This window comes from Zeus faber, assembly GCF_960531495.2.
Source record: "Zeus faber genome assembly, chromosome: 7".
Lineage (NCBI taxonomy): Eukaryota > Metazoa > Chordata > Actinopteri > Zeiformes > Zeidae > Zeus > Zeus faber.
In genome coordinates this window covers 33639437-33666988 of record NC_137203.1, presented here as the reverse complement: position 1 = coordinate 33666988, position 27552 = coordinate 33639437, and the positions used below count along the sequence as shown (strand labels likewise).

The following is a 27552-nucleotide window of genomic DNA, read 5'->3' as shown; positions in this document are numbered from 1 at the left end:
ACACACACACACACACACACACACACACACACACACACACACACACACACACACACACACACACACACACACACACACAAAACCACACAATTCACAGAGAGTGAATGGGCAAGTGGACGTGTTGATGACGATGGCCACTTCATGTGGGATCTTCACGCGTGCTCTTTTCTGCTTGCCTGTATACAGTATATACTATATGTAGGAGCTGAAAACAAGTATAATATTAGTATTATTATCTAAATTGTTGAAAACCAGGACAATTTGTTAGTGAATGTTGAGAGCCGGGACATTTTAGGGTTTTAACGATGTCGGTCGGAACTCTGGACACACTCAAAACTGGGACAGTCCCGGGCAAACACCTAGTCACCATAACCTAGGGTTATGATGTTGACTTATCTAACTTTTATCATCTTCTTCACCTGGCTCATTTTTAAGCAGTCGCTAGCTTATTATCATGGTATCATAAATAGTAGAATAGCAAAAAGAACGATAACCAGGGCCATAGACATGTATACATAGACTATACATGTATACATACATTGATTGCTTCGGCCCATTGCTGGCTACATCAATGTTGCCGTCATATTGCAGTGGGCAAGACGGACCTGTAAACAAATACAAGTAAAGGGGAGCTGCGGTTTTTTTTCTGGATAAAAAGCACTACATTTCTCAAGGGTTTATGATCTACGTGGAGTAGAAAAAAAGTTTGGAGAAAAAAAATATTCTTGCTGGGTTCCACACAGTTCTCCAGTAGGGCCGCCCTTCATGAGCGGCGAACGACCTACGTCGCTTTAGTCACTGTGTTGGCTGTCTTGCTGCGATGGTAACTCAAAGTCTGTGGGCGGTGAATTAGCATTTCCAAAATATGTTACATCTTCCCTCCGCTCGAGTTTTTGTGACGGTTCAAGAGAGCAATAAGCTCTGGCAAAACCTAATATTATTTCAATATTTATAGTGCCTGATTTGTTGATTGGGAATTCTGGGTTGATAATATTTCCTTATTTGAGTAGACACAGTGGTGTTTTCTAACCCAGAACATTGCCTATTGTTGGTTGGGGGGAAAAAAGAATGTCTTTACTACTTTTATTTTGATCCATTTTTCTATTGAAGTACAGTTTGGAAGAGATTGTAGGTGTAATTTGTTTTATTTAATTAGTATCAATAAAAGCTATTAATTGCATTGAGCATTGTATTCAGCTTGCGTATTTTGCATTATACTATGTAGCCTATTTGTTCTGTTAAATATTAAGTTATAAAATATCCTAAGTACAAAATTTTTAGTTATAGCATCTTATAATTTGTTATAGGTCAAAGTATAATATTACTGTTACTATGGAAGTATTGGCATAGTGGTAGTTAGGGTGTCTTTCAACTGTGAGGTTATGAGTTCAATTCCTCAAATGTGTTTGATCTTGGTTATTATAGTCAAACTTATTGATGGAATCGCGCTATTTCATTTTAACATTTAAGTATGATTTAGTACAGTTTGACAATTAGAGGAAGTTATAATGAGCATTGACTCCACTGTGACGCCAGCTGCAACTATTGCTGGAAATGCAAATTCATTGATTAAGCACCACCCACAGACTTTGAGTGACCATAGTGATAAGCTGTTGAGTCGACCGCCAGAAGTTGGTTCGATTGCCTATCCTATCCTTAGTATCCCCAATGTTGCTCTCTAAAGTTTTCGTTTTGAATTTTTGGATCTGAATATTACGATTCAATTTAAGCAACCTCAATATTGATTTTTGAATTTCTGAAGCTTCAGTTTCTGGAACTGAATTCTTAAACATAGAAGAAAATTCACATTTGAAGTCCAAAGAGGTGAATTAAAAATTGAATTTCAATATATCAAATTCAATGGCTTTAAATATTCAAAACATTGTGGAACTTGTTTGCCTCCAATAAAAAAAAAAAATACTTTTTTTATTAACTTCTCCCACAAAAATGGACCAATATGGATCAAACTAATGCCAGACACTTCGACGGACATTTTGTTCTGAACAAACACGGGCTGGACCCCTAATAAACAGCCCATGTAGTGCCTCCCTCCATCCTGGCTGCCTGGCTCTGTTTGTGCATCTAAACATTTCTTCCGCACATTCTCATTCGCCAATCACAAAGCAGCGTGTATGGGCTCCTCACTTCCGCATTTTGGGACTTGTCACGCCGCGATTGGTCGAGCCGGTCTGTTGGTTTTGAAAGTAACTCGTTGGTCCACTGTGCATCTCCTTCAGACAAAAAATATGAGAACGGAGAGCTGACGAAAAAGATGAATTTAATTGACGCCTTTGCATTTTTTACCAAATGGTTTTTGATGCTGCTGTGTTGGTCCTGCTGCGAAAGCGGGGAATCGGAGCTTCAGTACGTCACTTGCGGCTCGCTGGTGAAGCTCCTCAACACGAGACACAACGTCCGGCTTCATTCACACGATGTGAAATATGGCTCAGGTAAAAATCATCACTGCATACATATGAATATCAAGACATATTCACTTTCAGAGAATCTGTATGTCCTGCGCGTTACCCCCTGAAGTCGGTAAACACGCAGCATGTGGCGAATGGTCTGCCAGTTGTAGGTGATCTCATTCGTCCTTCGATGTAGAAACTCCAACCAATATATTTATATAAAACTGTGTGTGTGTGTGTGTGTGTGTGTGTATATATATATATATTTCTGACACACACACACACACACACACACACACACACACCAGTGGTAACTTATTTATTTTCCCTTTCTTTCTTTTGCTTTGTCAGGTTCCATACAACCGTAAGCAATCTGCTGCCTCTTTTGTATCAACACAGTAAAAATTACAGTTCTCCAGTTTCTCAATTTTGGCGTCCTATGGCGTTGGCGGATGGGCCATTCAATACTTTTTATGAAATACGGAGGTTTCACTGCTGTCAATATCCCCCGCTGATTACAGAAACAGCCCCACTCTTCTCCTTCTCCCTTCTCCAGGCAGCGGGCAGCAGTCTGTCACCGGTGTGGACAGCGCTGACGATGCCAACAGTTACTGGCGTATTCGGGGAAAGCCCAGCAGCCCGTGCCAGCGAGGGGCAGCCATTGAGTGCGGGCAGGCCATCCGTATAACTCACATGAAGACGGGCCGCAACCTCCACACGCACCACTTTAGCTCGCCTCTCTCTAATAATCAGGTGTGCATAGATGGTTCCCGAAACGATGTATACTTGCTCTTAAACTGGATAATATGCCATAAATGGCCTGCAGACTTCGTCATGTACAAATATATTTCATTGCATTCCATCATTTAGAAATGTACCACACTGAAGATATCCATGTAGAGTGAAGATGCACTCTTTCTCCCCCATATCTAATGCGGCAATAAAAGCAAAGACCTTGACATTGCCGCCTAGTTTGACAACATGCACTGCTATACATTATATAATATTTTACAAGCTTTGTTAATATGGTTATAATCTGTTGCTTATAAGCAAAGTTCTTACCACAGAGTTCCAACGCAGTATGGAATTGGATTTTAGTCATTTCCAAGTATGGAAAAAAGAAAAGACAGTATGGAAAAATATTTATTTCCAGACTATTGCCCCCATTCTGTTTTCAAAATATAAAATTCTGAATTTATAAAAATAAATTGATCATAAAAGCAGTGTTTTTACTATCGTTTGGAGCAGGCAGTCAGCGCAGCCAAAAAGTTCACTGCTGTGTGAGAGAACAGTATGGCGTGCGACTGAACACATACTCCTATGCAGAGTTGCCTCTACTCCTTTATGTCACAGCCTGCAAAACAGCTCTGCCCCAAATGCCTTATAACTGTACCAAAGCCGTACATCGACGACCAAATCAGCTTGTCTGAACATTTGAGTCATGCAGTGATGTACAGTAGTTATCAGAGAAGTAAATGGACCATCTTTTCTGCGTAAGGAAACCATACCTTTATGGCTGTGTTCATTGTCATTTCCATGGACACACTGAATAAACAAGGCTGCACAGATGCTGTGAAAATTGAATTATTTAACTTTTTTCAATGTTTTCGGTTATTATTTATAACAGAGACTATAAATATAGGGGGGGAACAATAATACATTATTATTTATTTAATATGTTAAAGGAAAATAATAAGAGTGTAGGTAGCAGTTTACTTTACTTGCTCTTTGGGCAGAGATGTTTGACAGTAGAATGTCGTCCGTTTTTCTGCGCAGGAGTGTAGACTAAACGGCCACTATGGGTAAATGCAAGTTTTCTGAGGCCTGGCTTGACAATTCCTGGTTAAACGTTTGTCTGGGTTTGGTGTTCATTGATTTGTATGAGCTACAATATCTAGCTTCAATCTTCTGGTAATCATTTGGCAACATAATAACATACAGTGCGATTGTAACATATATGTTAACAGTTGCATTTTAAAACCATTTATTTACATAATAAACCTCTAGCTTTTTGTACACAGATGTCCAAAAAAATATCTACCCAGAAGTCTGGAAATTTGAATCTGGCAAAGTATGGAATTTTGAAATGGAAAATGTGTAGGAACCCTGTTACCAGGGTTTGAGTCGCTTGAATTTTGTCCTCAAAAATGTAAGTACCAGAACACCTTGAAAATAGCCCCCTTTTGTGCTTGAAGTGCTCAAAGTCCTGGAAAAATAACATTTCCAGAATCATTCCAATTTGTTTTGTAATGCCAGAATGAACTCTCTATAAGGTGTATAAAAGGTATACAAATGTCACATAGTGGAGCAGATAATTGTTAATGAGGTATTTTAAGTAGAATCCATGTACGTGTAGTGTCTTTGACCCAATTTCCAAACACATCCAATGAGATTGTTAATACAATTTGTTGTTGTCTTTTTTTTCCCCCCTTCATTTTTCTGTTCCTCCTCACCCAGGAGGTGAGCGCCTTCGGGGAAGATGGTGAGGGCGATGACCTGGATGTGTGGGTGGTGCAGTGCGACGGAGCCCGCTGGGAGCGTGGCGAGACGGTGCGCTTCAAGCACATGGGCACTGGTGTCTTCCTGAGCGTGACCGGTGAGCAATACGGCCACCCCATCCGCGGCCAGCGCGAGGTGCATGGCGCAGGCCAGGCCAGCCAGCACAACTGGTGGCGGGCCATGGAGGGGGTGTTCATCCTGCCCAGCCAGGAGCCCCTACAGCATGACGAACTCTGATCAGAACCTGTTTGATATTTATACATCTGTGGGGAGACTGTCTTTCTTGTTTGTGTTTTTGTTTTGTTTTTGCAGGCGGCCCCACACAAAATCCGGCTCTTTGGTTGTTGTTCAGAAGTGGGAAATGTTTCAGGGGAAATTCTCGCACTGTCTCAGTCAACCCCAAAAATGTGAGCTCCACCATGAATAAAGCTCTATCTTGCGAACATACAGACTACATGTTCAGTTTAATGTCTAGAGTCTGTGATTCTATGAATTGGAATGATGCCATAACCAGCACCAAAGTGTGTGAGTGTGTGTCACATGCAAAGAGGGTTTAGGGGTTTGCACAACAGCGTTTCTTATAAAATATTTATAAATCACGTTATTTTACCCTGTTTAATTATCCAAATAGGTTTGTAGGAAAGTAGTAAAGAAAAGGTTTCCAATATAACTTTCCCTTTAATTTTTTCGTTTTTTTTCTATGCCCTGGAGTGAGTCCATTCTTTGGGTTGTTGTCAAGATTGTTGGTGATGACACTTAAACCTGCTACTCATCTAAATGATGTTCCCATCCATTCACATTTTCATTGTATGTTCAACTTCACTAGGCTTTATTTTTTAATGAAAGTAGCTAGATACACACTACTGATATACGCCGATCACACAGAACATTAAAACGACCACAAATCACAACTATCACCTCTGAAGGTGTCCTGTGTTATCTGGCACCAAGACGTTAGCAGATCCTTTACGTCCTGTAAGGTATAAGGTGGGCCCCCATTGATCAGGCTTGTTGTTCTATCCCATCCCATCCCACAGATGTTTGATCAGATCGGACCCCAACTCCGTCCATCCACATGTAGAAGAAAATGTGGCTCACTAGATAAGGCCACCTTCTTCTTTTGCTCCATGGTTTTCCTGCCTTTCAGTTGCATTTGTGGTGGTCTGCTGAAAAATACTGACATGCACATAATCCAATGTTCAAAACGAAAAAAACCCACCAATTTACATTTTCAGATTTTTGTAACATTTTGTAAAAAAAAAAAAAAAAAGTGACTTTCACATGTTTAGATTTGACTTGCCTCAGCTGCAGAGTGAAATGAAATTGACATTTCTCATTCAACCCCCCTTTAAAGAAGTTACTTCAGTAGAAGAATATAAGCCACCCTTATGTATTTACACCTTGTATGCGTTGATGCTATAAATGCACTTGACAAAAAACATTGAAATTAAATTTCAATGAAAAAGTTCCAATAAAAATATAGGCCCAATTACAATTGGCTGTACTTGGGTGTAGGCCAACCACATCTTCAGACTATTACACGGGGATATAGCCTGTTCAAGATCTTTTAATTGCCCGGAAGCGTTCTTAATAGATCAGTAATGATTATGAATATTTATACCAAAATAACCGGGTTGCTTGCAGCAAAACACAAAGACAACGCATTTAGGTTATTGGGAGCAGGAGAAAAAAAATCTTTACCTAATATGTGTGTATATGTAATATATGTATATGTACATATACACACACACATATACATACATATTAGATTATAATTATATGTATGTATGTATGTATGTATGTATGTATGTATGTATGTATGTATGTATGTATGTATGTATGTATGTATGTATGTATACAGTGGCACTGTGGTGCAGTGCATTGCACTGCTGCCTCACAGCAAGAAGGTCCTGGGTTCGATCTCCGCCTGGGGCGCTGTTGGCACCATGCTCCGGCAGGTTATCTCCCAAAGAGGAGCACACATATATTTATATATGCACACACACATATGTATATGTACACGCAAATGTATATTTATATACATTTACTGGATACGCATATAGACATATATATATACATATATACACATTTATACTCATATATACATACAGTATATACACATACATACACACATATACACATGTACAGTATATCTAGACAACACACATACTGTATATATACACATTCATTTATATATACATATATACAGATATATACACACACATATACATACATATATACACACACATATATACACATATATATATACATACACATCTGTATATATATATATATATATACACACACATACACATATATATAGACCTATATACACACACACACACACACACATATATATATATATACACATATATTTATATACATACATTCATATATATAATCACATACACATATACGCATATATACATACGCATGTATATATATACGCATGTATATAAAAGCATATATATATATATATATATATACGCGCGCACTAAGGTACACCTGTTCAATTGCTTGTTAACACAAATAGCTAATCAGCCAATCACATGGCAGCAACTCATTGCATTTAGGCATGTAGACATGGTGAGGATGACTTGCTGAAGTTAAAACCGAGCATCAGACTGGGGAAGAAAGGGGGTTTAAGTGACTTTGAATGTGGCATGGTTGTTCGTGCCAGATGGGCTGGTCTAAGTATTTCAGAACCTGTTGATCTACTGGAATTTGCACGCACAACCATCTCTAGGGTTTACAGAGAATGTTCCGAAAAAGAGAAAATATCCAGTGAGCGGCAGTTGTGTGGACGAAAATGCCTTGTTAATGTCAGAGGTCAGAGGAGAATGGGTAGACTGATTCGAGACCATACAAAGGCAACAGTAATTCAAATAACCACTCGTTACAACCAAGGTATTCAGAACATCATCTCTGAATGCACAACATGGCGACCCTTGAAGCAGATGGGCTACAGCAGCAGAAGACCACACCAGGTGCCACTCCTGTCAGCTAAGAACAGAAAACTGGGGCTACAGTTGGCACAGGCTCACCAAAAATGAACAAAAGAAGATTGGAAAACATTACCTGGTTTGATAAGTCTCTTTCAGCTGCGACATTCAGATGGTAGGGTCAGAATTTGGCCTAAACAACATGAAAGCATGGATCCATCCTGCCTTGTATCAACGGTTCAGGCTGGTGGTGGTGGTGTTATGGCGTAGGGATATTTTCTTGGCACACTTTGGGCCCCTTAGTACCAATTGAGCATGGTTTAAACACCACAGCATACCTGAGTATTGTTACTGACCATGTCAATCCCTTAATGACCACAGTGTACCCATCTTCTGATGGCTACTTCCAGCAGGATAATGCACCATGTCACAAAGCTCAAATCATCTCAAACTGGTTTCTTGAACATGACAATGAGTTCACTGTACTCCAATGGCCTCCACAGTCACCAGATCTCAATCCAATAGAGACCCTTTGGGATGTGGTGGAACGGGAGATTTGCATCAGGGATGTGCAGTTGACAAATCTGCAGCAACTGCGTGATGCTATCATGTCAATATGGACCAAAATCTCTGAGGAATGTTTCCAACACCTTGTTGAATCTATGGCACGAAGAATTAAGGCAGTTCTGAAGGCAAACGGGGGTCCAACCCACTACTAGCAAGGTGTACCTAATAAAGTGGCCGGTGAGTGTATATACACACACACACACACACACACACACACACACATACATATATATATATATATATACACACACACACACACACACACACACACACATATACATATACATACATACATATAAATATACATATATACATGTATATACACATATATATACATATACATACATATATTTATATATATATATATATATATATATATATATATATATATATATATATATATATATATATATATATATATATATTTATACTTATTATATTTATATAAACTCCAAGACTTTGAGGGTTCGGTGCAATGATTGGCCAGCGAATCCCCGGCATCCAACTTCGACTGGTTGGCCACGGGCTTTCCAGCCATTGCTCCTGCACTCAGACATCAGCTCTGCGTACTTCACCCTTTTTTTTTTTTTTTGCTACAGGTACCCCCTTTTGCGCTCGTTGGCAATTCGGTCTTTCCAGGGAACAGTAAGTTCCACTATGACCACTTGCTTTGTAGATGTGTTCTGGGAACTTGAGCTGCTTTCTCAGATTGACTTGGAGGTGCCAGTCCCTTGCAGGGGCAAGAAGCCCACCCAAGGAGCGTGGCTGATGTTGTACCTTCTGCCCAGCTCTGACGAAGGTGATGGACTGCTTGGGTTGGGGGTGTGCTGACTGTTGCTGTTCTGAACCGCTGCGCTGATTGTGTCTGCCAAAGCCCTAAGGACCTGGTCGTGGTGCCAGCGGTACTGCCCATCCCCCAATGCCTCCGAACAGCAGCTCAGAATAGGCTCCAGGGTGCCGCTTTTTTGGAACAGTTGGCATGCCAGCGTGTCAGCCAGGCCCCAACGATGCAGATTGGCTGTTTTGGGAGAACATCATACACTGATTGGATGAGGAACTTTATTCGCATTGGTTTCGGCTCTCCAGAGCTCTGACCAGGTGATCTTACGCTGTTCTGCATGTTCCCACCTAGTCCAGGCGCTTTGTTGGTACGTGCCGACCATCTTGGTTCGGCGGTCTTCCTCCACCTCTGCTCGTATCTCATCCTGAACCAGTTGACGCTTCTCCCTCCCTCTGGCTTTGTCATAGCGTGGCTTGGGAAAACTGCCCAGTCCTGCCCGCCCCACTGTCACATTGCCGACTAAAGTGCTGTGCCGCAGCCTTGCCTCCGCTCTGTTGACTGCTTCCTGTGCCTGCCACTTCCTACCGGTCTTCACACAGATTCCTGCTGTGTCAACTTTAACATCAGAGGAATCTCTGTCCATCATCACCTCCCTTGGCGTGTGTGACCTTGAATTCCTCCGTCACACCGCTGGAGGGAAGCTGCAGCTTGGTGGAATTCCCATACAGGGCGAGGCTGCATAGGGACAGAGGGAGCCCCAACCACCTCCGCAGAAACTGGCTGCCTCCACAGTTGTCATAGGCACCTCATAAACAAGAAGGGGCCAGAGTAACTTCGGCAGGACTCCATGCTAGTACATCCAGGCTTTGTATTTCCCTGGGAGCCCCGACTTGTCGATTGCAGTGAGCCAGTTTGCCAGGTCGCTCCTTGTTTGTTGGAGTGCGGCTGTATCCCTCAGGGAGCTATCAAAGATCTTCCCTAGGGTCTTGACTGGTCTCTCTGTCACTGATGGAATCTGTATCCCTCCCACGGTAGAGCGGAACCGGTCAGCCACTTTACCTTTCTTCAGTACCAGAGACATGGACTTGTCTGGCTTGAAAGTCATCCTTGCCCATGAGATGATTCGTTCAAGCCCCTGAAGGAGCCATCTGCACCCAGGAACGGATGTTGCTGTCACCGTAATGTCGTCCATGAATGCTCTTATCTTGGGCTGCTGAGTACCAGATCTAGACATGGGGCCTCTTCATTCCACCTCCGCTGATTTGACAATCATGTCATGGCCAGTGAGAAGAGTGGCACCGAGATTGTACAGCCAGTGATTATGCTCTTCTCCGGCTGTTGCCAGTCCGATGTTGATGATCCTGAAGAAACTTTCAATCTGAAGTTGTTGTAATAGTCCAGAATGAGTTTTTCGGATCGCCTCTGGCACATAGTCTCTTGTCAATGCTGCTTCTATGAGCTTGTGTGGAATGGATCCATAGGCGTTGGTTATGTCCAGCCAGAGTGCTGCAAGGTCTCCTCTGCTTTCCCATGCCTCTAGGATCAGCTGAGTCACTACCCCCGTGTGCTCCAGGCATCCAGGTATTCCTGGGACTCCCCCCTTCTGTACTGAGGTGTCCACACACACATATATATATACAGTGGGGCAAAAAAGTATTTAGTCAGCCACCAATTGTGCAAGTTCTCCCACTTAAAAAGATGAGAGGCCTGTTATTTTCATCATAGGTATACCTCAACTATGAGAGACAAAATGAGAAAAAAAATCCAGAAAATCACATTGTCTGATTTTTAAAGAATTTATTTGCAAATTATGGTGGAAAATAAATATTTGGTCAATAACAAAAGTTCATCTCAATACTTTGTTATATACCCTTTGTTTGCAATGAGGTCAAACGTTTTCTTCACAAGGTTTTCACACACTGTTGCTGGTATTTTGGCCCATTCCTCCATGCAGATCTCCTCTAGAGCAGTGATGTTTTGGGGCTGTCACTGGGAAACACGGACTTTCAACCCCCTCCAAAGATTTTCTATGGGGTTGAGATCTGGAGACTGGCTAGGCCACTCCAGGACCTTGAAATGCTTCTTACGAAGCCACTCGCCCGGGCGGTGTTTGGGATCATTGTCATGCTGAAAGACCCAGCCACGTTTCATCTTCAATGCCCTTGCTGATGAAAGGAGGTTTTCACTCAAAATCTCACGATTCATGGCCCCATTCATTCTTTCCTTTACACGGATCAGTCGTCCTGGTCCCTTTGCAGAAAAACAGCCCCGAAGCATGATGTTTCCACCCCCATGCTTCACAGTAGGTATGGTGTTCTTTGGATGCAACTCAGCTTTCTTTCTCCTCCAAACACAACAAGTTGAGTTTTTACCAAAAAGTTCTATTTCTGGTTTCATCTGACCATATGACATTCTCCCAATCCTCTTCTGGATCATCCAAATGCTCTCTAACAAGCTTCAGACGGGCCTGGACATGTGCCATGTCTGGCACTGCAGGATTTGAGTCCCTGGCGGCGTAGTGTGTTACTGATGGTAGCCTTTGTTACTTTGGTCCCAGCTCTCTGCAGGTCATTCACTAGGTCCCCCCGTGTGGTTCTGGGATGTTTGCTCACCGTTCTTGTGATCATTTTGACCCCACGGGGTGAGATCTTGCGTGGAGCCCCAGATCGAGGGAGGTTATCAGTGGTCTTGTATGTCTTCCATTTTCTAATAATTGCTCCCACAGTTGATTTCTTCACAACAAGCTGCTGACCTATTGCAGATTCAGTCTTCCCAGCCTGGTGCAGGTCTACAATTTTGTTTCTGGTGTCCTTTGACAGCTCTTTGGTCTTGGCCATAGTGGAGTTTGGAGTGTGACTGTTTGAGGTTTTGGACAGGTGTCTTTTATACTGATAACGAGTTCAAACAGGTGCCATTAATACAGGTAACGAGTGGAGGACAGAGGAGCCTCTGAAAGAAAAAGTTACAGGTCGGTGAAAGCCAGAAATCTTGCTTGTTTGTAGGTGACCAAATACTTATTTTACAGAGGAATTTACCAATGAATTTATTAAAAATCCGACAATGTGATTTCCTGGATTCTTTCCCCCCATTCTGTCTCTCATAGTCGAAGTGAACCTATGATGAAAATTACAGTCCTCTCATCTTTTTAAGTGGGAGAACTTGCACAATTGGTGGCTGACTAAATACTTTTTTGCCCCACTGTGTGTGTGTATATATATATATATATATATATACATATATACATATATATATATACATATATACATACATACACACACACATATATATATATACATATATATATATAATAGTCCAGAATGAGTTTTCGAATCGCCTCTGGCACATGGTGTCTTGTCAATGCTGTTTCTATGAGCTTGTGTAGAATGGATCCATAGGCGTAGGTTATGTCCAGCCAGAGTGCTGCAAGGTCTCCTCTGCTTTCCCGTGCCTCTCAGATCAGCTGAGTCACTACCCCCGTGTGCTCCAGGCTTCCAGGTACTCCTGGGACTCCCCGTTTTTGTACTGTGGTGTCTACATACCCGTTCTTTAGGAGAAACTCTGTTAACCACAATCTTGAAGATATTCCCTTTGATGCAGAGCAGTGAGATAATACGGAACTGCTCGATGTTATTTGAGTTCTCTTCTTTTGGTATCCAGACACCCTCTGCAGACATCCACTGGGCAGTGACCTGTCCTCTCCACCAGATCACCTTCAGGATCTTCCAAAGTTGCATAAGTAGCCTTGGGCACTGCTTATAGACCCTGTAGGGAACTCCGCTGGGACCGGGGCAGAACATGCTTTTGCAGCCATCACTACTTCTTTGACCTCTTTCAGGGGTTTCAGTGTTGAATTGGGTCACTGGCACTGGAGGCTTTACGAGTGCCTCATATGGGTCGAGGCCTCGCTCCCTTGCTGTGTCGCTGAAGGTGATGCTGAGGTGGTGGTTGACCTCCTTTACAGAGCACATGAGGTTGCCACTTTTCTCCTGCCCCAGTAGTTTCTTGGTGAAGCCTGAGGAGTTGGAAATGAATGCCCTGCGCTTTCGTGCCCTTTCCTTGCCCTTCCTTTGGTGCCACTCAGCCCACCGGAGTGTGATTAGCCACTTCCTTAAGTTCTCTGAGTTCAGACAGGGCAGTTTTCTCCTCCTCTTTTGCCACCTTGAACTGAAGCTTCAGGGTTTTCAGTTCTTGTCTCAGCTGGCTAATCTTAATCTCTCGTTGGTTTGGCCTCCCTGGAGTACATGTGCCTTGCGTTTCCATGATGCCCACCCGTTCTGCCCCTATACAAATTACGAGTATATCTTCATCAGATGTTCAAATTTTGACATCATGAGAAAAAGACGACACCTAACAATTGATCAACATTACCTCGCCATTGTGAGGCTTCAAACAGGATGTTCTCAGAGGGAAGTGGCCACTGAGCTTATGCATCAGCCACTGTTGTCACCAGAGAAGCCTTTGGTGGTGGTGGGGTTACAGTGTCGGCATGTGTGTCTTGCCCTACACTTTGTGAATGGTACAGTGACAAGCCCATACTACCTGAATAACATCATTAATCCAGTCATTGTGCCCCTGCATGAACAACACAGGCCTAATTTCATCTTCATGGATGACAATGCTCCAGCTCATCGAGGTCGCATCATTAGGGAACGGCTGCTGGAGACTGGGGTACCTCAAATGGAGTGGCCGGCACTTTCTCCAGACCTGAATCCCATAGAAAACCTATGGGATCAGCTGTGTCGCCGTGTAGAGGCTTGTAAATCTGTACCCCAGAAGCTCAATGACCTGAGGGCCACCCTTCGAGAAGAGTGGGGTGCCATGCTTCAGCAGACAATAAGTCGACTTGTGAACAGCATGAGACGTCGTTGTCAGCTGTAATTGATGCTCAAGGGCACATGACAAGTTGAGACACTGACATTTTTTGTTGTGGTACAGTATACCCACCACTGTTGTTGGCTTTTGTTTCAATAAATTGTTTGAGATGAGGAAATTACTATTGCATGCTTCTACTTAAATGCCCTACTTTCATGATATAATACCACTGTAGCGTGAACTTTTTACATTTTCCATAAATTTCACCTGAAAGCCAAATATCCCTAACTATTTGTGAGAATATACATATATATATATATATATATATATACACACACACACACACACACACACATACACACATATGTTTACATATATATATACACACACATAAATTCACACATACATATATATACACACACATATATACACACATATATACACACACACAAATATATATACACACATATATATATATATATATATATATATATATATATACACACACACACACACACACACACACACACACACACACACACGTTTACACATATATATACACACACATACATATATATTCACACATACACACATATATACACAAATATATATACACACACACACACACACACACACACATACATATATACATATACTGTATATACATACATATATAAACACACACATATATACATACATATACATACATATAAGATAAGATAAACCTTTATTAGATTATTATTTATTATATAATTAGAAATTTACATCGTTCCAGCAGCAAAAAGGGGACAGCAGAAAATAAAGAGCATATCAAGTACACACTATAGACAATATAAAATATATAGAAACATACAAATAAAAAAAAATCAAACAAAAAAAAAATCACCATAAATAGGAACCAGATCATACTCAGTGTATTGCACATATCTTGACACATTGCACATCAGGGATTGCACTTTCTATTTTTATTTTTATTTTTTAATATAAAAAAAATTGCAAATTGCTTGGATTCTTTCACAGGTGTGTGTGTGTGTGTGTGGTCTACTGGCTGCACTGTTGGTTATACAGTCTGACAGCCGCAGGAAGGAAGGACCTGCGATAGCGCTCCTTCCCACTCTTTGGGTGAGGCAGCCTATCGCTGAAGGAGCTCTCCAGGGCCATCAGAGTGTTATGCATGGGGTGGGATTTGTTCTCCATCATGGATGACAGCTTAGCCATCATCCTCCTTTCTCCCACCACCTGCACTGGGTCCAGGCCCCCCCCCCCAGGACAGAGCTGGCCTTCTTGATCAGTTTGTCAAGTCTCTTCCTGTCAGCTGTGGTGTCGCTGTTGCCCTAGCAGACCACTCCAAAAAAACATGGCTGATGCCACTAGGTGTTGAAGAAGGTCCTCAGGAGAGCCCCCTGCACGCCAAAGGACCTAAATCTTCTAAGCAGATAAGAGTCTGCTCTGACCCTTCTTATAAAGTGCATGTATGTGATTAGTCCAGTCCAGTTTATTGTTCAGGTGAACGTCTACGTACTTGTAAGATTCCACAATGTCTATATATATATATATATATATATATATATATATATATATATATATATATATATATATATATACACACACATATATATATATATATATATACACACATATATATATATATACACATACACATATATATATATATACATACATACATACATACATACATACACACACACACACACACACACACACACACACACACACACACACACACACACACACACACACACACACACACACACACACACACAACTCACAAAAAGTTAGGGATATTTGACTTTCGGGTGAAATTTATGGAAAATGTAAAAAGTTCACGCGACAGTAATATCATGAAAGTAGGGCATTTAAGAAGAAGCATGCAATGGTGATTTTATCATCTCAAACAATTTATTGAAAACAAACAACAGTTTGTGGGTACACCACAACAAAAAATGTCAATGTCTCAATAACTTGTCATGTGCCCTTGAGCATCAATTACAGCTCACCTCCCTTAAATGTGCCTGGAGTTGAGTGGCATTCATCATCCGGTTCCGCAGGGCACTGTTCACAATGAAGCGGTCATCAGTGTGGGATGTGGCCAAAGGACGTCCACGTCTATGCCTTTCTGTGACTCTTCCAGTCTCTGGATCTCTGTTGGAACCTGCTGATGACACTCTGTGACACTCTAAGCTCAGTGGCCACTTCCCTCTGAGAACATCCTATTTGAAGCCTCACAATGGCGAGGTAATGTTGATCAATTGTTAGGTGTCGTCTTGGTCCCATGATGTCAAAATGCATGATGAAGAGCACTGTTTAAATACCAATTCTAATTGAACCAGGAAATCTATTGGTAGATTCATGGATCAAACACCTGTTGTGAATTTTGCCGTTCAGCTCCTTGTTAGAGAATAGCAAGTTGTGCAAAAAGTACTGAAACATTGAACAGTTGGACATGTGCATTCAAAAGTTAAGGGAAGGTCAAATTAAGTTCACCTGTAAAGGTTATAGTGCATTTTAGGGTCATCCTGAAATTTCACCTGAAAGCCGAATATGCCTAACTTTTTGTGAGTAGTGCATGTGTGTATGTACACACACACACACACACACACACACACACACACACACACACACAATATATCTCTCCACATATATATCAGCGATTGCCACAACATTAAAACCACCTGCCTAATAATGTCTAGGTCCCCCTCTTCCCGCCAAAACAGCTCTGACCTGTCAAGGCATGGACTCCACAATATCTCTGAAGGTTTCCTGTGGTATCTGGCACAGCAGCAGATCCTTTTAGTCCTGTAAGTTGCGAGGTGGGGACCCCCATAGATCGGACTTGTTGTCAAACCACTCCTGAACAATTTTTGTAGTGTGGCAGGGTGCATTGTACTGCTGAAAGAAGCCACTGCCAACATGGAATACCGTTGCCATGAAGGAGTGTAGTTGGTCTGCAACAATGGTTCGGTAGCTAGTCTGTGTCAAAGTAACTAGTATCCTCATGAATTCCAGGACCCAAAGTTTTAAGCAGAACATTGCCCAGAGCATCACACTGCTACCTCTGGCTTGCTTCCTTCCCATAGTGCGTCCCGGTGCCATCTCTTCCCCAGGTTAACCACACACGCAGGCACACCCATCCATCCACATGATGTAAAAGAGAACATGATTCATGAAACCAGGCCACCTTCTTCCATTGCTGAGCGGCCAGTTCTGACACTCAAGTGTCCATTGTAGGCGCTTTTGGCGATAAACAGGGGTCAGCATGGTCACTCTGACCGATCTGCGGCTATGCAGCCCCATTACGTAGCAAGCTGTAATACACTGTGTTCTGACATCTTCCTTTCATAGCAAGCATGAACTTTTTCAACAATTTGTGCTTCAGAAGCTCTTCTGTGGGATCGGACCAGACAGGCTGGACTTGGCTCCCCATATGCATCAATGAGCCCATGTCCCTGTCGCCGGTTCTTCGGTTAAGTACAACTTTGGACAACTTTTGGTAGGCACTAACCACTGCATACCGGGAAAAGCCTGCAGGACCTACCATTTTGGAGATGCTTTGAACCAGTCATGTAGCCATCACAATTTGGACCTTGTCAAAGTCTCTCAGATCCATACGCTTGCCCATTTTTCCTGCTTCCAACACATCAAATTCAAGTCCACCCCTTGACAGTTGCTGTTGGAACAAAGATGAGCAATATTATTTACTTCACCTGTCAATGCTTTTGATCGGTGTATGAGAAATAGAAAGAGAGAGAGAGAGAGGGAGCGAGCAAGAGCAAGACCAATGACAGGACCTGGTCTCAGAAGAGAGCAATATGACATATAGCATTGATCAGCTCAACTATTCAAACACAAGTAACTTAAATTTGCGCTGTAGGGCTGGTGGATCGTTTTATAATGGAGAACGTCAGCTAAACTGACGAAGGATGCACTGTCTGACTGCAATGACTTTTTTTTTTTTAAGGCATAAACGTTTCTACCACTGGACTCACATTTAATCAGTCAGAAACTGCAGCAGAGCAGTTTCACCGATTGCAAAGCATTCAGCGTTCAACTTCTATGAAGTTATAAATGACGGGAAACTTTTAATGAGGCCTAGGTTGAAAAATAGCAATTCTATGCTTTAATGTTATGCGCCGAACCCGTGTTGACCCTGCCATGACACCTCGGTGAAAAGCGGCCATATTAAAATGAACTACGACCACACACACTTGAGTCGATACTTGAATATATTTCTATAGCGCAACCACAGTTACGCAAACAATGGAAGGCGCAGCGGAAAGCAGTTCCTCCCAAAGTTCGTGTCTAAAAAAATAAGTTGTATTTGAATATTAAATAAAATATTAAAAGGGCTTCTTAGCCATTTAGGTAGAGTACATTTTATTATCTTTAGAATTTTGTACTATAAATAAAATACATTTCTTAGGGGGGGGGGGCATCATTTTCAATTAGCGTGATGGTATTTGAGTTCACATTTTTTATTATTATTTTTTTTTTTTTTTAATCATAATTCATCACTTTTATTCTGCAAAACTTCTGGTTAAGCAAACCATTCACAATATGCACGCTGTACTTCTCAAATAAAATGGTCCTATTCCTAAAAACACTCACATAGCATCCAATTATTTAAATACACATTATGGAAACAATGGGAAAAAAAACATAGATCATCGAACCATGAAATGTTGAATTTTATTGGGAAAAAATTGTTTATTGACAAAACGTGTAGGTGTTGGAATGGAGTCATCTTTGCTCTCAGGTGCAATGGAGGGGGGCATGGAGTGTTAAGAGTTGGCGGTTAAATGTGCCCAGCTGACCGATGCCCTTTCATTATTGCACTGCTTGCTGCAGTTCCCACAGTAGTGCAACAGGGAAAGAGTGTCAAGCAGAGAGCTCGCCACCCTGCCCCCACACAGTTTCTGAAGGTGTAAATGAGCCTTCATTGGCAGGTGAACTTAACCCTAGACATAAGTTTACAATCGATTAGAAAAAAAAACAAAAAAAAACACACCCCTCTACTGCACATTTTTACATTATTCTTTAAATTGACCATTGGCACCTCACAGAAAATAAAACAATGACAGAAGGTATAGAACAACCATTGCACATCAAACATCTGAAATGGTAATTATGTGCTACAAAATCCAAAGCCACGCATTATTTAGGTGTTTTTATTTAAATAAAAAAATCCAATTATCGATTCAACACATCTCACTCTAAACACCTCCCGAGGTACTGTAATGTCAAAATACCAATATTAACTGAAAAAAGCCTGAAAAACACTGAAACACTGAAAAACAGAATAAGATACAGTCATAAATGTGCAGGTGCTGATTCAGAATGTACATTCATACATACAATCTTTTTGTGACTTAATACATACATAATATAAAATGTTCATTAAAACAATTAAGAAATTAACTAACCAATTCAAAGTTAGAAATCAGTTGACCTAAGCAGTTGACCTAAATTAAACACACAAACTTTCACCTTAATTATAATTTAATTGCCATCCTGTCTGATGTGAATGCATGCAAAATGGGGTGGGGCCTGTGATATGTTTTGGCAAGGGAATAATCTTTTAATAACGTTTTACGTAATAAATATAAAAAGCAAAATGAAGAAATTGCACTCATTATCTTTGGTGAGCTCTCAACAATACAGAAGACAACCCTCAAAGTCGAGACCCTATAAGCAATATTGCACTACTCTGTTTACACTAATCTAAGCAGAGGCAATATTGATAGGGTCTCTTCTACAAGGCAATATGTACACAACACGCTATTTTATATATATATATATATATATATATATATATATATATAGGGATATATGTGACATTTTTCTAGGTGTGACTCCAAGTATTGGCAATTCCAAACCTTGCCCAGCCCTAGTGGCCCCAATTCCACCTTCTGAGTTAAGGTGTGAGCATAATTATATCATTAGGTACGCATGCAACCTAAAGGCTATCATCCCTTAATTCCTGCCAACCTCTCATTATTTTACACATTTTATCAAGTAAAAAAGAAAGAAAAAAAATTACAGTTATCAGGAGAATAATCTAAACACATTCACCATGCGAGAAACTGATCGTATTTAAAGCAGTTACATGTTTTTTGAGATACCTGCTCAACTAGTTCACATTGTTCTGGTCCATGTCCTCTCTTGTTATAATCTAGAAATCCCTCCAACTGTAATCTGTACTAAATAAAAAGGATAGCTTCGACCTAACCCTATTAAAATGTTTGTTCCCATCATTTATAACTGCTCATAAAAAATATGCAAGATTTCCTTTTTGAGAAACAGGAAGCTCACTATAGCGTCAGACAGTCTATATGTGTTATACCAGGAAATAAAATGTTTGCAAACCGTGCGTTTTATCAGGTTATTTAAAGCTTTATTGACTCTTTTGAGCTTCCGCAAATCTGATCTTTTGGTAACATCCACGCTACCATAAGGGACAAGAAACAGGAGGTTGCACCACTTCTTATTATTGGCAACCTACAGGGGCCAACCTTACACTATGGATACTGCTGTAATTGCAAAAAAGATTTATAAATAAAAAGCTGCATAAGTGTTATTCAAAATATGTTATTGTTGTAATATACTAAGACATATGTCACTGATGTGAGTTTCCAAAAAAGAGATTTTACTGGTTTTGTTTGGGCTGAGACATTTGCCCCGTTAACTTGCATTTAAAGCAGAGAGAAGCTGCAGCAGTGAGGCAAGTTAAGAGTAAAGACTGAAGTTGTGATATGCACAGCTATAAATTATGGGAACCAACGATAAGGCCTGGGTGGAATGAACCTTTCCTTTAACTAATAATGTTTGAGCCAAATTTTATAATTCCGCACGGTACTTTTCTGCCCCCACATTTTACCCACAATTGGACAATAGTTCTCACACACACACACACACACACACACACACACACACACACACACACACACACACACACACACACACACACACACACACACACACACACACACACACACACACACACACACACACACACACACACACACACACACACTTTATGTAGTCTTGTACAATCACAGGATAGCCAGTTTAATCTATTTGGTGGAGAAATGCAACAAAACAGCTTTGCTGTAAAGGAAAATACAGGGCAACCTCAAGTCATTTTAGTATTTATTAAATAAAAGCGCACATACTTGGAGATACAATTAAATACCAGAATGTCTGACAACTGAGCGTGGTTTGAGGCAGTAGATATAAAACTGGTTTCGGGGACAGCATTAAGAGATTCCCTTCCCAGTGCATTTTCCCTATAGGTTGAATTTCATATGGACCTCATCTTGTCAGGAATTTGCCTGCCAGCACCACGAGAGAAACAGGCTCATACTTGCTGTAAATCAGAATAACCAAAAAGAAAAAAAAGCTCCCCAATTATTGTTAGTTCTGCAGCAGAAGCTTTCCTTGGTTTGGTGTTGGTCGGGGGGGGGTTAAACAGCCCAGTATCTGAAGCAAGTAAACAAGGAAGGCATGGGCATGCGTACAGTGCGAACCACCATATTGTACGTACCGTACAATATGGTGGTTCCTACAGAAAAAGGCACACACATGCATAGAAGAAGGCGGTAACCAAGGGTGAAACTTATCCCTATAGCGCGCGCGCACACACACACACACACACACACACACACACACACACACACACACACACACACACACACACACACACACACACACACACACACACACACACACACACACACACACACACACACACACACACACAGCCCTCTGCATTCCTCACAAGGAGCCCCATCCCCCACCAGCCCGTCCACAAATAGGAAACTCACCCCCTTTTTCCCCACCCACACAGTAAGTTCTTCAAGTCTACAAGATGGGAGAAAAACATGCTTCCATAGCCGACAAGGTTGCAATAAATATATGGAGAGAATTTTTCATTTCTTGAGCATTAAATCGCATGTTAACCATTCAGGACCCTCTCGTATAAATAAAGACTAAAAGATAATAAAATAAAAACATAGGCCCACATTAAAATATTTTATCATATAGAAGAAAGCCACTTCAAACATTCAATAACAATTAAAAAACCTAGAGGCAATATGGCTTGTGAAACCGTCAACAACGTATGAACGCCGTTTCTGAAAGCATCCGAGAAGTTATCAGAAACCCACCCCATATCATGTGACTTCATGAATGAAGATGGCCTCTTTAAACTGAACAAAATGCTCTGTTATCTCCACAGGTGTGGCCAGTTGTTTTTGTGCTGTGTATTCACCGCCCGATTTACACTGAGGTTTCAAACATCTTGTCGTTGGTCTTGTGATTGTCGTTGGAGCTTCTTGTTGCGAAACTAGCAAGCCAAGGTTAACTTAGATTAGTGAATAGTAATAATGATGCTTTTTTTTTTTGTTCAGTGAAATTGCTAGAATTTCATTGGTGGATTCACAACCAGTGGAAGCCACATAGGATACGCCGTCTGAGTATTTCGCTCCCTGTGCAGCGTAGTGCTGGCGAAGGCCGAATGCTATGACAATACTATTGCACTGCTTCGGCGGACGGAACAGTAGTGCAACATCGTCAGAGCAGCTGACATCTTCGCATTCAGAGGGGGATGGAGGGGTGCACACAAACGCCAACGTTGTCAACTTAGGTGGTGCAACTTTGCAAACGGAAACTAATTTAGTTCAACTAAATGATTAGAAAATAACATTTTATTATTTTCCAATCTCTTAGTTGAACTAAATTAATAGAGGAAATGTGTATAGGGATGCAGTAAATGAACACACACACACACACACTTTTCCTTTCATGTGGAGGAGGAAGTTAGCGCTATATAGGTGGCATTTTTGTTGTCAGCCAATGCCCTTTTAATATTGCACTGCTCATCTGATTTCACAGTAGTACAACAGAAAAAGGGCTTTGGACAACACACGCTTTCCTCACATCCATTTCATTCTACTTATATGCAAGCCAGCCGTCAAAGGAAAAATTGCTAAACTATTTTGACAGTATAGGCCTGCTTTGTGCATGCCTTCTCTTTTCAATGCACCACCCCTGACAAGTTAACAATTGCAACAACGTTGATGCGATACGTAAAAACCAACAGCCGTGAACGACAGGCTTAATATGTGGACAATAGCATAATGTACAGGCCTTCATGTGGAGCAAATTATTAGGCAAGTGTCAAAACAGTAATCTCTTCATATAAACCAGCGCTCAGCACAAATAGCATTCCTATAATCCAAGATTACGTCTATTATAATAATCCCAGGACCCTGCTGTTTCAGATAATGTGAGATAACCAGATCAATTGACCTAGCAGCTTCAAAGCTTTTTTAAAGCAAAGGGAAATTCCGATGCAGTTAGCGATCCCCTTAATTTATCTCTGTAGACTGTTGCCCATATACACTAGTGGTTTTAAGGGGATTTGGGGTACTTTTATAAAATAATAAGAAAAATAACAAAATAGAAGCACGATTTGTTACAGTTTACAAAAACTGGGCTATGAACACGACTTGGCCTGGAGGAAATGAGGGAGGTGAAAACGTATATAGGGCAAAGAGCACATTCCGCCATACAATACCAGAAACCTTCATTTAATACGGAGCTACTATTATTGTCCCTTTGGCCAACGTAGCAATTTGAGCCCCCCCCCCCCCCCACCGTATTGTAGAAAAAAGGGGCGGGGGGCTAGGGGCTTTAATATTCAAATAGTAAAAAATAACAACAACAATAGTAATAAATTACAGATTACATTCTTTAGAATAACCCTTTTAACGGCATCTCCCAGATTTTCGCTTGAGAAACCAAGCTTTTATCGCGACTCCTGGGCGCAATCCTGTTCTTTTCCCAGTCGCCGATAGGCCTCAACAAATGTTCTCACTTTTCAATCAAGCCGTTAATTGTGGCTTATTAGCAGTCATAAAAGGTTTTTGTGTTTTTTGGGTTTTTTTTTTTTTTTTGCAACACGCAATAACGATTCCGACGTTGCACTGAGATGGACAAGGAGAACATACCGCACAAAACTCCTAAAAACAAAAAAAAGTTTGAAGAAGCCTGATAAAACCAAAACACATTCCCAACCCAAATAAATAGTGCCTTTCTACCCTTTAACCCACGGTTTGGTAGTCTTCAGCGAATGCTTCCAAACAATTGCAGCCAAATTTGAATGCACACTTTAAAAAAAATACGATAACCGATTTTTTTTTTCCCCTCATGATTCGTAAGCAGCAATAAGCACTGGCGTATAGGAAACACGAGGCGCGCGCATCTTCCTGTCAGTCACTTAAAGCGTCGACCAACCACGTCTCTCTGTCACGCGCGCGAGCGCCAAACACACACGCGCACAGTAGCAGTCATACACTTGAGAACTACAAGGGAGCGAGGCGCGTCAAGCCCTCAACATTTAATATGACACAACAACCGAGTGTCGCCGTGAGCTCCCGCCATCTCAGCCACGCCACAATAATTCGCAAAAGAGCCCTCGGCTCCCAGCATAGCACGAATGGTACCTGGCCAAGGGAGGGACAATCCAGGGAACGCAGAGAAAAACAAAAATCGAGTAAAGTTCAATACTTCGATTGGGGATAATAACCTCCTGTACGTTTTGATCCGTCGCCCCGCGGGTAACCATTCCTCGTAGCAAACAAACGTTTCGCGAGGTGCGACCAGCTCGTAAGCGGCGTCTTCTAAAAAAAAAAAAATTGCTATTTCGGCGATAGCCAACCTCACGGCCTTCCAGCTCCGGACTCCATCTTTGACTAGTTGACATTCAGCTCTCGCCGAGCCGAATTCCTTATTTGCATCCAAGGCTCTCATTGGTCCGTTTCCGCTCGGGCCCCGATCTCCATTGGTGGAAAATCTATCTCATCGCCTTCGGGATTGGTCGCACACCGAAGGCAACGTCATGGTATAGTTTAATTTTAACAATGAACACACACATTCTGTCTTCCATTCACAAATTTGTAATTGTAAGACGCACTGTGCCAGATTGCGTTGTGATTTGTTTTTGAAAATAACAACATGAAATTGGGTCAAATGAAGTTTATTTTTGCTAATGCTTACAATAGGCCCGCTTTCTGAAACGTGAGACCACCCAAGAATGTATGTTTAGTAGGGTATACATAAACTCCAAGTGATGCGTCTACCTATCCGCATAACAAGGCGGCGTGCTGTTTCAAATTAATTTGCAATCAGAACTAAGATTTGTAATGGATTTGTCAGAGATTATATTCTATTAGAGACAAAACCGCCCAAAACGCTTGTTATGGTAGGTTTCAATTGAAAGTCTTCCGTTCATTTTCGTCCAAATGTTGCATTTATTCTTTAATTTTATTACGAGTCCAGCACGGCGTGTTGTTTTTGTTCAGATTATTGTTGTTATTATTGTTGTTGTTGTTGTTGATAATAATAATAATAATAATAATAATAATAATAATAATAGGGGGTCCGTCCCTTTGGGGCGGGAGCCCCATTGTTTTTGATAATGAAAAACTGATGTTAGTAGCCTGTGGATCTCATGGGTCCGCCGCACTCACAGACAAGATGAATAAAATGTGTATTCGGGGCAGTCCCGACATGCCGTCATCAGAGTTTGATCCAGATTGGTCCATTATTGTGGAATTATTTAGTATAAGACTGTATTTCTGTTATCGGCGTGACGCACGCAGACACGCAAATGTGATATGTGACCTGTCCGAGGTCACATGACAGCATTGCAGTCTAGTGATTGGTCAACAACTGGGCCTTCGCCAAGATGGCGGCATGTACAGATGGGACTGACGTCAGACTTTCATGGATATTATGGCTCCGATGAACCCACACACAATCTAAATCATACGGCGGTTCAGTATTGTGGAGTGTGTGATCAACAATGACTCCCACACCAAGATGGCGCCACACACAGATGTATAGTACAACGAAAAAAATCGTTGCGCGCATGTACAAGTTGACGGAGTACACGTGAGTCAGTTACCCAAACCTTATTACGATGCTGTCAAGCGCAGATGTAATCGCGATGGGACTTTAACTAAAGGAATATAAGATACAAACTCTGAACAATACAAAGTTACAAAGTGGCAGGTATTATTTTATTACTTTTACACTTTATTATGTAAGAAAAAAATGTAGTTAAAGTATTACCAAAGACAATTGAAGCCCAGCGCATTAAACGTCATAAATTCATATACGCTTCTGAGAACAACTGATACGCACCAGAGTATGTTCTACAAAATCAAAACCCAATAACATCATTGTCATAAATTATAGACATTCCAGAGATATCAATGTATACAATCTTCCTGCTTCTTCTTCTTCTTCTTCTTCTTCTTCTTCTTCTTCTTCTTCTTCTTCTTCTTCTTCTTCTTCTTCTTCTTTCGGCTAGTAACAATAACTAAAAGCGTCGATCGAGGAAAAAAAAAGTTTTTAAAAACAACATAAAAACCTGCAGGTGTAATGTAACTGACCTTCTTGTTTGCTTGTAATTTATGTATATCATTGAGAAGACTGAAGTCATATTTTGATTCAAAGATTTTTACATTTGAGTTTCTCTATTTATAGGTTTATAAAATCAATTATTAATGTGAAGGCAGTTTTCTGTTGGTTTGCAAAGTGCAATTACATAATTGTGTTTCCCAAAATGGATGAATAATCGTATAAATAATCGTGATGATAAATATTGAATAAAATAATTGTGATTATCACTTTAGCCCTAATCATGAAGTCCTACTTCAGAATGATAACCGGCATTAGTTGCAACATAGGAAACCCACCCACATCTGTAAACACTGCATGATCATAGAATTACACTGTAACCCAGCTGGAATAAATGAACCTCTGCAGACACAAAACCCACCGGAACAGAGAGCCAAAGCACATTTGTCCATTGAACTTTATCGAAGGGCCAACTACCCTGGACCCTGTGTGTTGTTACCTGCAGCTATATTTATTATTATTATTATTATTATTATTATTATTATTATTATTATTATTATTATTATTATTATTTGTGTGGCGGTGAACGTTTTCTTTCTGACTTCAAATATTTGCGATGCTACTGGTTGCAATAAACACTTCGGTGTGGCTGGGAAGAGGTTAAAGGCGACTCCACTCGAGGCGCTTAGGTTGACGCTTGAGGAGGGCATCGGGCTGTGAAATCTGGCATTCCTGGCCAATGGAGCCGAAATAACCGCATTGTCCCGCGGAGAAGAACACGCCCTTCGCTCGCCTCTTCTTCTTATAGGGGGGCCTGGCTTTTGATACGGCGCAGGGTGGATTCAACATGTAGTGGGGGGAACCCTTATCTGTGTCTGAAGATACCCCTCCCCCCTCTCTCGCTATTGTTCTATGGCATTCTCAATTTCACTATTGCATCCGTGTGTTACTTATTTATTTGTAGGCTGGCCCTATCGCTAAATGCTTCAAGTGGTTCCCGATTTTCGTAGAGTTCTTCTTCTATCTTTTTTTTTTTACATTTTCAAGGGTATTTTTTCCTTTTATCCCAAAATAATACATTTACAATCACCCCCCTCGC

The 27552-nt window shown here is 41.1% G+C and overlaps 1 protein-coding gene across 1 annotated transcript; it reads left to right on the top strand.

The window, feature by feature from the left end:
• Positions 1-2182: 2182 nt before the first annotated feature.
• sdf2l1 (stromal cell-derived factor 2-like 1) lies at positions 2183-5354 on the top strand. Its single transcript, XM_080004518.1, has 3 exons — positions 2183-2450; positions 2965-3161; positions 4866-5354. Exons 1-3 carry the CDS (start codon positions 2273-2275, stop codon positions 5142-5144), a joined length of 654 nt encoding a protein of 217 aa, XP_079860644.1. The 5' UTR covers positions 2183-2272; the 3' UTR covers positions 5145-5354.
• The last annotated feature ends 22198 nt before the right edge of the window (positions 5355-27552 follow it).

Bases quoted from the DNA above. Each gene is read 5' to 3' on its own strand.
- sdf2l1 (XM_080004518.1), top strand. From the start codon at position 2,273: ATGAATTTAATTGACGCCTTTGCATTTTTTACCAAATGGTTTTTGATG. The intron at 2,451-2,964 runs GTAAAAATCATC...TCCCTTCTCCAG, and splicing joins CGATGTGAAATATGGCTCAG to GCAGCGGGCAGCAGTCTGTC. The intron at 3,162-4,865 runs GTGTGCATAGAT...CTCCTCACCCAG, and splicing joins CGCCTCTCTCTAATAATCAG to GAGGTGAGCGCCTTCGGGGA.